The 14,336-nt window shown below is 55.2% G+C and overlaps 1 protein-coding gene across 1 annotated transcript; it reads right to left on the reverse strand.

Annotated features, from left to right (window-relative positions):
• Positions 1–3,842: 3,842 nt before the first annotated feature.
• Positions 3,843–8,856, reverse strand: SLC48A1 (solute carrier family 48 member 1). The gene is made up of 3 exons (XM_053967701.1): positions 8,540–8,856; positions 4,631–4,798; positions 3,843–3,979 (listed from the first exon to the last, which is right to left on the reverse strand). The coding sequence occupies exons 1-3, from the start codon at positions 8,676–8,678 to the stop codon at positions 3,843–3,845; spliced, it is 444 nt and encodes a 147-aa protein (XP_053823676.1). The 5' UTR covers positions 8,679–8,856.
• Between the last annotated feature and the right edge of the window lie 5,480 nt (positions 8,857–14,336).

The following is a 14,336-nucleotide window of genomic DNA, read 5'->3' on the forward strand; positions in this document are numbered from 1 at the left end:
TATGGGGTTTATGAAGCGGCTCAAAGCTCCCGGGACTTCATGGCTGCAGAATGGGGAGTCGAATTTTGGGGGTTTGTGAAAAGGTGGAAGGGATGGAACCACGAGCACCCCGGGGCTTCTCCTCTCCTGGTTTTCCAAAGGGTTGATCCCTCTCCATCAGGGAAGGGGAGTCCTCCAGCTCCTCACCCCCTCCAGCACCAGGAATAAAAGGGTTTTTTCCAGGCTGGAGAAGGGAAATGCCCCAGTGTTGTAGGAGGTTGGGGTTCTCAGGGGGACCATGGGGTCTTGTGGAATTTGGGGTTTCCCAAGGGCTGGAGGGGATGGATTTTGGGGTTTATCAGCCTATAAAAGGGGTAAAAGCCACTTAAAAGTGAGGCAGAGCCACCCCAAGGGACAGGCAGGAGGAGCAGGGCCACTGCTTCCCCCTGGTCGTTATTCCAGCCCATTCCCCACGTCCTTCTATCCCACTCCCAGCTGAGGAGGAAGGGAAGCAGTGATCCTTCCATGGGAAGTGGTTCCAGCCCAGCTCCAGGCTGGGAAGTAGCAGAGGACCCCCGGAGGGGCTGGGACCCCTCAATGACCCCTTTGCCTTGGCCCCTTCAGGCTCTCCACAAACCCCAAACCCCATCCCGAAGGCTCTTCCCAGCTATCCCAGCCTGGAGATTTTCAGCCTTCTTGTTAAGCACTGGGCCCATATTGAACCATTTTATTCCCTTGGTTGCTCTCCAAGCTGAGAATTGTCCTAAAAATAACCATTCCCAGTTCTGTGTGTGATGTTCTCCCCCCTCTCCCAGCCGCTGGCTCTGTCCCAGGTCCCCCAGCTCCGGTGAGTTCATCCCGACACCAAAACTGCTCTGCTGGGGATCTTTAATTTGGCTGCTTCTCACCCAAAGCCCTGGCTGGAGCACGAGGATTCCCTCGGGAATGCCAGCAGGTCTGGGCTCGTGTCCGTTTGTCCGGTGCTCTCCCAGCTGGACATGGCCCCTGGGAGCCAGGACACTCCTTTGGCATTCCTGGCTCCAGCCCCAAGCTCTTCCTCAGGGACTCTTCCAGATGCCCAGGATGCCGTGAGTGAGGTGGAATTCAGGGGATTTTCTGATTTTTCCCAGCTGGGGAACAAAGGGCAAACCCAGGCTGAGCCAGCGCCGTGTCCAGGGAGCAGGGACACCACGTGTGGTGACATCGCCATGTCCTGGAAGGTTTGGGACATGCTCCTGTCCGTGCACCTCACCCTCCTAGCCCCCACTCCCAGGGAATGGCACAGACTTCCAGGGGAAGGATTCTCCTGAGAACAGGGACCTGCAGGTCCCTCTAGGTCTGTCCCCAAGCCCAGACCCTTCTGCAGGTCCCTCTAGAACCGTCCCCAAGCCCAGCCTGTCCTCAAGGCCAGCATCACCCTCCAGAAGCCCCAGGACCCCTCTGCTGCAGCCCTGCCCCACCCCAGAGCTGAGGGATACCCCCAAGCCACGCTGGGGACACCCAGCTGGGATTTGTGTCCCTGCACATGAGGACAGTGTCCCCAGCACTCCTCTCCCCCAAAGCCACCTGGAGGGTCCCCAGCCCCATGAGGTTCATCCAGAGCCTTTGAGGCACCGCTTCCGCCTTCACCACATCTTGAGAGCAGATTAGGAAAATGCAAAAAATCTGTGCTTTTCCTTCGGGTGCCTTTGAATCCCTCCACGGGCAGGAAAAGTGGGATTGGGGCCACTGCCGGACCCTCGGGAGGTGCCAAGACCCCTCCCCCCAGAGAGTCCCAGTGAGAGCCATGGGGGTCCTCCATGACCCTGAACACCCCCCAAAATCCAGCAGAGGCTCCCCAATTCCTGAAGATTCATCAGGCTGCCCAGTGCTAGGGAGGGAGGAATGCTGCAAAGGGAAGAATGGACAATTCCATTAAAAATGTGGCTGGGAAAGGCTGGTGCAGCCAGAGAATGGGGTGGAGTGGCCGGAACTTTGTGGGGACTGTGGGGAGAGAAGCGGTCAGGACGAGGGGATGGGTTTGAGTCTCCTGGGAAGTCTTTGGAGCCACCAGGACCTCTGTCCTCTACTGTCCCAGTGCCAGGGGAGGGGAATTCCAGCTGGGATCCTTCCCTCGGACCCCAGAGCTGGGTCCTTGTGGGGACTTAGGTCACCCCTGCAGGACCACGCTGAGCTCCTCGGTGGCCACCGGGCACAGGGATGTCCCTGGTCTGGGGATGTCCCCGGTTTTGGGGTGTCTCGGGTGGTTTTGGGGTCTCGCTCGCGCCCCCCCCAGCCCGGGCTGTGCCACTGCCGCCCTCTGGCGGCTCCTGCGGGCCCTGCACCCGGGGGTCCCGGGGTGTCCCCAATGTGTCCCCTCCCCTGGATCCCTTCCCAGTGGGATGGGGCTGGGAATGGGAACTCACTCGGGGCTGACCCCAAACCCCCCGAAAGCCCCCCCTGCACCTCATCCATTTCCAGGGAAAAGGGATGGAATCACCACCACTTCCCCAGAAATCCCTTTGGGCTGAAATCCCCGAATCCCAACGGATTTGTGAAGGGAAAATCCACCTCAGACTCCCTGTGGAGGACGTGAGGAGTTAAGCACTCCCCATCGCCCCAAAAGGTGCCATTCCCACCCGTCCTTCCCAGGATGCCAGGGAATTCCAGTGCAGCCAGGCCGGTGAGGGAGGGCTGTATTTGTGGTGGCACAGGGTTACAGCAAGGGTGGCACCGACCCCGGCACCCCCGAGGTGCAAACCAGGAGGAATCCATGTAAAAATAGAGGGAATATTTACACACAGGGTCCTTTAAAAAGTTGAGGTGGGAACTCCAGGGCTAGAACATGGCCCAGGGGCTGGGTTTAGTGACTCCAGCAGGTCACAGCCTCACCCCAAAGGTGCTCCTCAATCCATGGGGTCACCTGAACAGCCCCTGTCCCTTCTCCTCTCCTCCTGCTTCCACAAAAACGTTTTTTCCTTATTTTTTCCCCAGGAATCCTCTCCCTGAGGCTCAGGGGAGAGGTCCTGCACCCCTTTCCCCCAAACACCTTTTCCCCACACACCTGCTGTAACTTCAAGCGTTAAACACGGCATTTATGGTTAAACACAGAATCCCATTCCTTTTTAAAACCAACCCGGGGAGCAGCCAGGAGCAGCATTCCCAGCCCTGGGAGCTTTGGGATGAGCTTTGGGATGAGCTGTGCTCTGCCAGGAGCAGCATTCCCAGCCCTGAGAACTTTGGGATGAGCTGTGCTCTGCCAGGGGCAGCATTCCCAGCCCTGGGAGCTTTGGGATGAGCTTTGGGATGAGCTTTGGGATGAGCTGTGCTCTGCCAGGGGCAGCATTCCCAGCCCTGAGAACTTTGGGATGAGCTGTGCTCTGCCAGGGGCAGCATTCCCAGCCCTGGGAGCTTTGGGATGAGCTTTGGGATGAGCTTTGGGATGAGCTGTGCTCTGCCAGGGGCAGCATTCCCAGCCCTGAGAACTTTGGGATGAGCTGTGCTCTGCCAGGGGCAGCATTCCCAGCCCTGGGAGCTTTGGGATGAACTGTGCTTCTCTGCTGCCCCCAAACCCCAAAGCCCTGGAGAGGCAGAACCCGGCTGGGAGCTCAGCTGTGCCCTTCCCGCAGAGCAGAGAGGGGACAAAGGAGCAGAGAGGTGACACGGGAACAGGGCAGTGACAAAGGTGGGGGACTGCCACCCCCTGGAGCACTCCAGGAGTCTTTCCCCTCCCTCCCTCCTCCCAGAGCGAGCAGCGATGAGCCAGGAAAAGCCAGCAGGAAAAGCCCCTCTGTGCAGACAGACAAACAGACAGACAGAGAGCCCCGGGGCCGGGAGGGGCTCCCTGCTCCTTGTCCACGCCTCTCACACCTTTCCCGGGAGGCTCAGAAGTCGCTGAGGATGCTGATGTCGGCGAACTCGGCCCGGTACCGGTGTGAGTAGAGGCTCAGCAGCAGCGCCCACTTCAGCGCCATGAAGCTCCACACACACGACAGGTAATAACTCTTGGGGTCAGTCAGGGCTGTCAGGGGAAAAAATAGGGATTCGGTGGGAATTCCAGCCCCTAGGAGCTCTGTATTCCCTGGAATTCCACTGGAATGGGATGATTTCCCCAGCTCTGCCACCCCCACCCCGAACTCGCCTTGTTCAGGGATGGCATTTGTGGGGAATCCTGGACTGGGGGGAATCCTGGACTGGGGGGAATCCTGGAATGGGGGGAATCTGGGATTTGGGGGGATTCTGGGATTTGGGGGATCTCTGGATTTGGGGATTCCTAGATCATGGGGATTCCAGGATTTGTAGGGATTCCTGGATTTGTGGGGATTCCAGGTTTGGAGCTGCTCCAGGAGGGATGGACGTGACCATTGTCATGGAAATGACATAATTCCCACTGTTTTTTTTTTTTTTGGGGGGGGGCTTTGTCACGGAAATGAGGCAATTCCCAGGGTTTTTTTTTGGCGGGGGGGGGGGGGCTTTGTCATGGAAATAAGGCAATTCACAGGTTTTTTGGGGGGGCTTTGTAATGGAAATGAGGCAATTCCCAGTTCTTTTGGATGTCACAGCAGGGCAGGGAAATGCTGTGACAGCACTGCAGGCTGTCCCCAAAAGAGGAGGTGGCAGGAGCATCCCCAGCCCTGCTCCCCCAGTACTCCCAGTCCCTCCCAGTACTCACACTGGTGCTGGGTGATGGCCAGGGCCAGGAAGGCGCAGAAGCCCAGCCCGGAGAGGGCAGAGAAGAGGATCCCGACGGAGAGGAAGAACCTCAGCCCTTTTAACCATGTCCTCCAGTAATCCTGCAGGTACATCACATGCGTGATTAGGGCCCAGAGCGCCAGCACACCTGTGCAGGTGACAGCAGGGACATCAGAAAGGCACCCATGGACAGGTAAAACACAGCTTAACCCCCCCAGAACACCTGGGAACACCTGGGAACAGCAGGACACCTGCCCAGGTGACACCAGGGACATCAGAACAGCACCCATGGACAGCTCAATCCCCCAGAACACCTGGGAACAGCAGGACACATGCCTAGGTGACAGCAGGGACATCAGAATGGCCCCTCAGCCCCTCCTAGCACACGCATCCTTGAAGCTGCCAGGACCTGCTGCCCGCCCTGCTCACATTCCCTGCTCAGGACAGGCTGGATTCCCACCCCCGGACCCCCCACGGGACACCCCCTGACCAATCCCCCCGTGCTGGGGGTGCCCAGGATTTGGGAGCAGGGCAGATCCCGTGGCCACAACTGCAGAGTCATCGCACCCCAAACGCTGTCCCGGGGTCTGGTGACAGAGCTGAGCCCTCAACTTCCCCAAAATCCACCTCCCCCACTTCCCGCTGCCCTGGGTTCCAACCCACATTTCGGACAGAAATGGGGAACTTGGGGTTTGGAGTCAGCAAAAAGCTGCTCCCCGCTGAGCCTGCCCGATGACTCAGCAGAACTGCCCTGAATGCTGAGTCAAGGTTTGCTGTTCCCATCCCAAAATTGCTGCTGCTGCTGCCACGAGCTCTGCGTGGGGAGAGCAGCACCAGAGTCCCTCGAGTCCTCCAGTCCAAGCCCTGACCCAAATCCTGACCCAAACACTGATCCAGTTCTAATCCAAACCGTGACCCAAGCCCTGACCCAAACCTGATCCAATTCCACTCCAAACCCTGATCCAAGCCCTGATCAAAATCTGATCCAATTCTAATCCAAACCCTGATTCCAACTCTGGCCCAAAACCCAATCCAATTCTGATCCAAGCCCTGATCCAAGTCATGATCCAAGCCCTGATCCAAGCCCTGTTACACGCCTTGATCTAAATCCTGATCCAAGCCCTGGCCCAGCTGTCCAGAGGCAGCTCTGGGCCAAACCATCACCTGAAAAACTCACGGTTTGAAACCATTTTTACAGGGAAATTAAATACAACTTGTGACTTATTGAAAGCTTGGGGTGATTGAGTGCAGGAGCTGCAGGTTTTCACCTCAGGGTTTCCCCTAAATCCAGCCCTCCTGCCCTAAAGCACTTTGTCCCTAAACCCTGAGCCAGGGGACAAAACCCCACAGCAGCAGCAGAGCCCAGACAGCTCCAGTCCCACCCTGGGTTCAAACAACACCCAAACCCCTCCATAAAAACACAAATCCCTCTGGATTTACCCCAAACCTGAGGGCAGCAGAGCCCAGACAGCTCCAGTCCCACCCTGGGTTCAAACAACACCCAAACCCCTCCATAAAAACACAAATCCCTCTGGATTTACCCCAAACCCGAGGGCTGCAGCAGCTCTGGGGCAGGAGCTGCTCCATCAGACACAACCCAAGGATTTCCAACAGGGAACCCAACTCAAATTATGCCAGGATACAAAAACACAAAAGCCTCCCAGCACCTTTGGAAGGATCTGAAATAAATCCCAGAAGTTCAAAGCAGGGCTGGAAGCTGGGGGATGATTCTCCCCCATCAGACCCAAATATTTGGATAATATTTGGGCTGTTTGAGCCCAAGGGAAACGAGCTTTCCCTCTCTGCAAACATCCAAACAAAAACTGGGACAAACACAAGGTTTTGTCAGTCTCCTGCTCCTCCTGCGGGGATCCTTCAGCCCCAGGGAATGTTTTTTTGGGAATGTTCCATGTGTCCCACATGGAAATCCCGGGAAAAACAACAAATCTGCAGCAGAGGCCAAAAAAAAATCCTCAAACAAACACAAAAAAAATCAGATTTATTCCACAAGGAGCTTCCAACTCCAGCATGCCTGCAAGGAGCATCCCGATTCCAGCTCCACTTGTGGGATGACAGCAAAGAAAATTAGGGAAAAAATGAAAAGTAACATTAAAAACTCCCTGAAAATGGTGACCAATTCCAAGACCGGGTTTTTTTTCTGTGTGTTTACAAAGCCTTCAGTCCTTTTCCAGCTAAACAATCCCCCTTTATCCACTCCAGCTGCAGCATCAGCTGGAACGAGCTGAAATCCCCACTCCAACAGGAGCTGGAGCTTTGCCAAGTGAAATTTTGCCATTTCCATGTTTGCCAAACTTTGCCTCTCCTGGGGGAACCCGGGAGCCTCAGCTGGGTTTGGAATAGGTCAGAAATGGGGAGATTTTCCTGCCAAAACTGCTGGGGATCCATGCTGAGATATTTTAGGAAAACAGCTCTGGAAGGAGAGGAACCTTTGGAATATTCTGGTGTTGTACCAGATCCCATGTTCAGCTCCCACTCCGTCCATTTCTCAGGTGTTTTAAAAATTCTCCAAGAGTCTCCAAAGCCCCTGTGACTGGGTGGAAATGGAACTAAACCCCTGGGACGTAAGGGGTTTAATTCCATTAACTCCAGCCCCAGCCTTGTTTCCCCTCCATGGAACTTCAGACTTGGATCAAATGAAGTTTTGAGTGTAAATAACAGGGAATGAGTGAAATTTGGGGCTGATTCCCAAGCAGGAAAGGTTCTCTGGGAGATAAGGGGAAAATATCAACAAGCTGATTGCAGAGACAAAAGTGGAGATTCCTCAGAACCAGGAGGAATTCTTCCAGCCAGGAAGCCTGTGGATAAACATCCTCAAACACAGATCCAAAGGCACAGCAGAGGCATTAAAAATGAGATAAACATGGACCAACAGGCAGAGCTTGGCTTAATCAGGGCACTTTAACGAGGATCTGCCAATTCCGCTGTCAAAATTCCTCCCTGAACACAAGCAGAGCAGAAAATACATTCATTTGCTCTTTCTCCTTCATTTCTGGCCCAGGATCCCCCCAGTTTTGTGCCACCCAGCAAAGCAAAGTGTGGGAATTCTCTGTTGAATCCCAGCTCCAGCTGGAATTAAAAGCTTTTTTTCTTTTTTTCTTTTCTTTTTTTCTTTTTCTTTACTTTGAGGGAGAGGAAGCAGAGAAAAGCCCAGCCCTGCAACTCACCCCTGGATCCTTTCTAAATTTTAATTTTCTACTGTTCCTCCAGGAATTCAGCCAGGAAAGCCCTGGAGCTGCAGGACTCTGTCCTGCTCCAACCCAGAGGCACAAACCCCCAAATCTCCCGGATTTCTGGGCACATCAGGTGCAGTTTTACTCCTGCAGCCCAAACCCCTGTTCCAGAGGGTCTGCTTCCAGCATTTGGGGAAATCAGGAGGATTTCTTTGCTTCCCTGAAAACCTCAGCCCCAAGGAAAGGGCTCCTCGGCCCATTGCTGCCCTGACACCCCCTCAAATGCCCCCTCAGCCCTGAGATCCCCCTCAAACCTCTCCTCAGCCATGGGGAAGGGGCTCCTTGGCCCCACCATTGCCCTCACTCCCCTCAGCCCTCACAGTCCCCTCATGGCTGAGGAAGGGGCTCCTCACACCCCTCATAGCCCCCTCAGCCATGGGGAAGGGGCTCCTCACTCCCCTCAGCCCTCACAGCCCCCTCATGGCTGAGGAAGGGGCTCCTCACTCCCCCTGAGCCCTCACACCCCTGACTCCCCTCATGGCTGAGGAAGGGGCTCCTCACGCCCCTCTCACCCCTCATGGCTGAGGAAGGGGCTCCTCGGCCCCATCGCCGCCCCGACCCGCTCCCTCAGGCCCAGCCCCGATCCCCCTCAGCCCTCCCGCCCCCGGCCCGGTGCCCCCTCGCCGCCGGTGCCGTACCCGAGAGCCCGCCGGCCGCAGCCGTGCCGGGCTGGCGCAGCGCGGGCACGACGCTCCAGGCGCAGAAGGCCGAGAGGCCGCTCAGGGCGCCGAAGGACGCGTAGGCGACACGGAGCGCCAGGGCCCCGCTCAGCGCCATGGCGGCCTCGGCGCGGCCCGCCCACGGCACCGGGACACGCCCCGGCAACGGCGACGGCACCGGGACACGCCCCGGCAACGGGACACACTCCGGGAACGGGACACGCTTTGGGACAGGGACACTCCAGGACAGGGACACGGCACCGGGACACGCCCCCGTCCACCGGGACCTGGACACGCCCACAGACACGGGGACACGCCCACCGGGACCGGGACCCAGACCGGGACACGCCCATAGCTACCGGGACACGCCCCCCGGCCCCGCCCCGCCCCGGCGCGCCCCCTGGCGGGCGGGAGGACCGAGGAGGAGCACGAAGGGACGGGGACACCGCGGGGGGACACGGAAAACACGGGGGGGACACGGAAAATACAGGGAGACGCCGGGGGGACACGGGGAACACCGGGGGGACACGGAAAACACCGGAGGGACACGGGGGGAACACGGAAAATACCGGCGGGACACGGAAAATACCGGGGGGACACGGGGAACACCGGCGGGACACGGAGGGGACACAGAAAATACCGGGAGACACCGGGGGGACACGGGGAACACCGGGGGGACACCGGGGAGACACGGAAAATACCGGGGGGACACGGGGGATACCGGGGGGACACCGGGGGGGACACAGAAAACACCGGGGGGACACGGAGAACACGGGGGACGTGGGAGCACCGCGATCCCGCGGGACACGGGGCTCAGGTGGGGGACACGGGCGACACCGGGGCGCTGGGGACATCTCCGATGGCTTTCGCTTCCCCCTGGCCCATCCTGTGGGATTGCGGTCTGGGGACACCTCATCAAAATCCTCAAAGACTTTTTGGGGCTTTCCCGTTCCCTTTTCTGCCTTCCTTTTTAACATTTATTTCAGTTTTTTAAACATTCTTCCCCTTTCTGAGCCCTTGGCTGGGTCCGGGTCTGTTTCATCGGCGGGGACAGAAATTTCCAGTGAGGATTGGGGTGAGAATGGGATTTTTCCACCTATTTCTCATTCTTAATTAATATTTCTCACCATTAATTAATTGTCTTGCGAGCGCCGCGGGGAGTGAGGCACTCCCCGAGCCCGGCAATTCGGCTTTTCCCGAAATTCCCCGGCTTCAGCCTCTTCCCAGAGGATTTTTGGGAGCGGGGAAGCTCGGCTGGGCTGCTCTAGATGGCAGCAGCCTCCTTCCCTTCCCCGAGGCACATTCCCCGCTCTTCATCCACCTCCCCACCCCTCCTCCTCCTCCTCGTCCGTCTCCCTTCCCCCCTCTTCGCCCATCCCTCGGTGTCCCCTCGTGGAATTCGGGTTTTGGAGGGGTTGGACGGGGCTGGGAGCGCCCTGGGACGGTGGAATTGTCCCTGTCCTTGGAACGGGACAACGTTCCTGTTCCTGCAGCCCAGCCCGCAGCTCCCACCCTGCTGAGGGACCCCAAATTCCCCCCAGTTTCACCCAAAATTCCCCCCAATTTGACCCAGAATTCCCCCCAATTTGACCCAAAATTCCTCCCAATTTGACCCAAAATTGCCCCCCCAGTTTCACCCAAAATTCCCCCCAAAAAATCCGGTGAAACCCCAAAAACCCAGTGACACCCCAAAAACCCCACGAAACCCCAAAAACCCAGTGACACCCCAAAAACCTAGCAACATCCCAAAAACCCGGTGAAATCCCGAAATCCCTAAAACTTGGAGAGATTCCAAAAATCACGTGAAACCCCATAAACCCTATGAAACCCCAAAACCCCCGTGAAACCCCAAAACCCCCGTGAAACCCCAAAAAGCCCGTGAAACCCCAAAAAGCCCGGCTGTCCTTGCCCAAGGACTCGCAGCTCCTGCCTTGCCGGGGGGAGATGTGGCTGCCGTGGGATTTTGAGCATAAAAACCTCGAGAGCAGCAAAAAAAACCACCCCCCCCAACAAAAAAATCCCATTTCCTGTTGTTGCTGCAGGAATTCGGCTCCTGGAGCAGAACGAGCAGGCACCAGGTGAAATCAGCTCTTGGGTTTTTTTTTTTTTTTGTGTCTTTTTTGGGTTTTTTTGGGTTGTTTTGTTGTTGTTGTTGTTGTTATTTTTTGTTTTTTTTGGGTTTTTTTTTTTTTTGTTGTTATTTTTTGAGGTTTTGGGGGGTTTTTGTTATTTTTGGGGGTTTTTGAAGGTTTTTGTTTTTCTTGGGATTTTTTGGATTTGTTTTAGGGTGTTTTTTTTGTTTTTCTCTTTTTTGTTTGTTTAGTTTGGTTTTGGGGTTTTTTTGTTGTTTTTTGGATTTTTCATTTGGTTGTGCTTTTGTGGGATTTTTTTTGTTTTGTTTTGTTTTTTTGGTTTGGTTTGGGTTTTGTTGTTTTGATTTTTGTTTTGTTTTTTTTTATTCAAAGTTCAAATTTAAGCAAGATCAGCAGAAATTCACCCAGAAGGATTTTAGGGAGATAAAATAAATGGAGGAGTTTGGGAAGTGGCTACTTCCAGGGATGCGGCAGCCAGGGCTGCTCTGGGAATTCCATTCCAGGCCCTCACCATCCTCATGGGGATGGAATCCCATCCCAAATCCTCATGGGGATGGAATCCCACTCCAAATCCTCATGGGGATGGAATCCCACCCCAAATCCTCATGGGGATGGAATTCCACCCCAAATCCTCATGGAGATGGAATTCCACCCCAAATCCTCGCCCCAATGGGCCGTGGGTGGCTCTGCTCCCAGGGAACCTCTGTCAGGAGAAGATGGATGGGATAGAAATGAGGACAGGGAGAGGAGGAGGAGGAGGAAGAGGAAGAGGAGGAGGAGGAGGAGGAGGAGGAACCACTCCTGCTGAGGTGGAACCCAAAATTTGCTTCCCAGCCCCCCGGCACTGCCCACCTCAGGCAGCACCTCCAGGTGACACCTGGATTTTCCAGAGGTGGATGGGATGGAATTGAGGACAGGGAGAGGAGGAGGAGGAGGAACCACTCCAGGTGGGAACAGTGATGTTCCTGCTCTTCCACCCGCAGTTCCCACCCTGGTTTTTCACTTTTTGACCCAAAATTGGCTTCCCGGCCCCTCGGCACTGCCCACCTCAGGCAGCAGCTCCAGGTGACACCTGGATTTTCCAGAGCTGTGGACCTTGGCCCCGTTCCCCAGCACCTGGTGGCCAGGTTGCCCAGAGTGGAGTCGTTTTCCAGGTTATTGCTCCTGCCTGAGAGCCTCGGGAACAGCTGGGAAACAGCCGGATTTACCGGATGAGGGATCCTTCCTCCTCCCTCCTCCTCCTCCTCCTCCTCCTCCCTCGTGGGGGCTGGACCTGGGAACAAAAGGAGGAAAATCATCCGGGATGGGGACAGCCCTGTTTGTTTCCCGAGTTGGGAACAGCCTGGAGTTTTATCCTGAGGGTTTGTCCTTCAGGCTTTTTTGTTTTCCCCCTTTTAAAGGAACATTTCAGCCATGGGAAGAACTGGGATTGAGACCCCAGAAATGTCAAAGACCCAAAGGGGAAAGGAAGAAGGAAAAGTTGAGGAAAAGAGGAGGTCCCAGCTCGTCCTGGTGCCAGGAATGGTCAAAAATCCCATCCTTGGGGAAAAAAAAAAAATCCCATCCTTGGGAAAAAAAATTCCATCCTTGGGAAAAAACAAATCCATCTTCAGGAAAAATAAATCCCATCTTTGGGAAGAAACAAATCCCATCTTTGGGAGAAATAAATCCCATCTTTGGGAAAAGCAAATCACACCTTTGGGAAAAAGAAACAAATCCCATCTTTGGGAAAAAACAAATCCCATCTTTGGGAAAAACATCGCTTTTCTTTCTCCTGTCTCTGGGTTGCTGGTGGGACGCAGGGATCTTAGCGGGCTTTTCCAACCTGAACAATTCCACTTTTCCGTGCTTTTCTGGACGCTCAGCTCTTGCTGGACTCAGATCTGAGGCATCTGCAACTCCTCGGAGACGCAAATCTGGGAATTGTTTCAGGAAGAAGCTGAGCAGACACGGAAAGACTGGGAGAACAAGACACATCACGTTCCCCAAATGATAATGAGGGAATGAAATTAAACCACCTGGGAGACCAAAACTCTTCCTTCCTTCCTTCCTTCCTTCCTTCCTTCCTTCCTTCCTTCCTTCCTTCCTTCCTTCCTTCTTCCTTCCTTCCTTCCTTCCTTCCTTCCTTCCTTCCTTCCTCCTTCCTTCCTTCCTTCCTTCCTTCCTTCCTTCCTTCTTCCTTCCTTCCTTCCTTCCTTCCTTCCTTCCTTCCTTCCTTCCTTCCTTCCTTCCTTCCTTCCTTCCTTCCTTCCTTCCTTCCTTCCTTCCTTCCTTCCTTCCTTCCTTCCTTCCTTCCTTCCTTCCTTCCTTCCTTCCTTCCTTCCTTCCTTCCTTCCTTCCTTCCTTCCTTCCTTCCTTCCTTCCTTCCTTCCTTCCTTCCTTCCTTCCTTCCTTCCTTCCTTCCTTCCTTCTTCCTTCCTTCCTTCCTTCCTTCCTTCCTTCCTTCCTTCCTTCTTCCTTCCTTCCTTCCTTCCTTCCTTCCTTCTTCCTTCCTTCCTTCCTTCCTTCCTTCCTTCCTTCCCTTCCTTCCTTCCTTCCTTCCTCAGGAGCAGCATCCCCTCCACGGCAGCAATTCCTGCCTGAGCTATCACCCATGGACGATCCAGAAATGAATCACACCCGGAACTGGGGAATGCGGCTCAGATAATTCCTAAAGCTGTTGTTCCAACCCAATAAAACCCAGTGTAACAACAAGGGGTATCCCATAATTTGTGTTAATTCCGGAATTGCTGCTAATTCCGGCCCAATTAGGAGATAAAACACGGTGGTGGAGCCGCTTATTAAATTACAAATCATGCCGGCTAAATCCGAGGATTATTTAACACCGAGGGTTTCGGGAAGACACTTGGGGAAACTGCACCGGAATAACGATGTCAGGGGAGCAGGAGCGTTAATCAAAGTAATGAAAACATAAAGTAGGGGAGGCTGGGCCAATAAACAGGAAATAAATAGGGTTGGGGGGAGAGAAATACATAAAGCAGCAGCATTAAAGGATAAACCCGCGGTGTTCGGAGCGCTGTAAATTCCCAACCCTTTTCCCCAGGATTGGATTTTCGGGGCTGATTTGTGGCCGTGTCCTGGCGAACCGAGGAGATGATAAATATGGAAGATTTCCTGCACCCCCACCTGCCAGCCAAACCCTCCTGGGGGACACCGAGAGCATTCCCAGGTCCCTACTGGAATTTCGGCCGCACCAAGGGACAAGACCCAGCCGCTGATTTCCAGGAAACGGAGGCAAAATAGGGGATGGAATGAAAATATTGGGATTTAACTCCTATTTCACTTCATTCTGCATTTGAGGGGGTGAAGGATGGGGAGCAGGGTCAGATGGATCTGCAAATCCACTTTAGGATTTGGGATATCGGGAAGAGCTTCCTGCCCAGGAGGGTGGTGAGGTCAGAACTGCCCCAAAGCCGCAGGAGCTCGGCAGGGCCCCGAGGTTAATTAATGATTGTCCGAGCGCGGAGTGAAACGAGCGATAAGAGGTTGATAAGGCAGAGGCGGCGGGGCAGGAGCGGCTGCTCCGAGCGATCCAGAGCCGGGCAGGCAGAGCAGCCTCTGGGAACGGCCGGGATCGGTGACCCCGCAGCCGCACCGGGCACGGCCGCGGTTCCCGAGAGCTCCCGAGCCCGGGATGGGCAGCGGGGGGCACCGGGAGGGACGGGATTCTCCGTGCCTGGAGC

This window comes from Vidua chalybeata, chromosome 30 (assembly GCF_026979565.1).
Source record: "Vidua chalybeata isolate OUT-0048 chromosome 30, bVidCha1 merged haplotype, whole genome shotgun sequence".
Taxonomy (NCBI): domain Eukaryota; kingdom Metazoa; phylum Chordata; class Aves; order Passeriformes; family Viduidae; genus Vidua; species Vidua chalybeata.

What these genes read in the sequence shown, in the direction of transcription:
- SLC48A1 (XM_053967701.1), bottom strand. Translation starts at nt 8,678, where the DNA reads ATGGCGCTGAGCGGGGCCCTGGCGCTCCGTGTCGCCTACGCGTCCTTC. An exon ending in TGCGGCCGGCGGGCTCTCGG is followed by an intron (nt 4,799 to 8,539) that starts GTACGGCACCGG and finishes TCACCTGCACAG; the next exon opens with GTGTGCTGGCGCTCTGGGCC. An exon ending in GGCCATCACCCAGCACCAGT is followed by an intron (nt 3,980 to 4,630) that starts GTGAGTACTGGG and finishes TTCCCCTGACAG; the next exon opens with CCCTGACTGACCCCAAGAGT.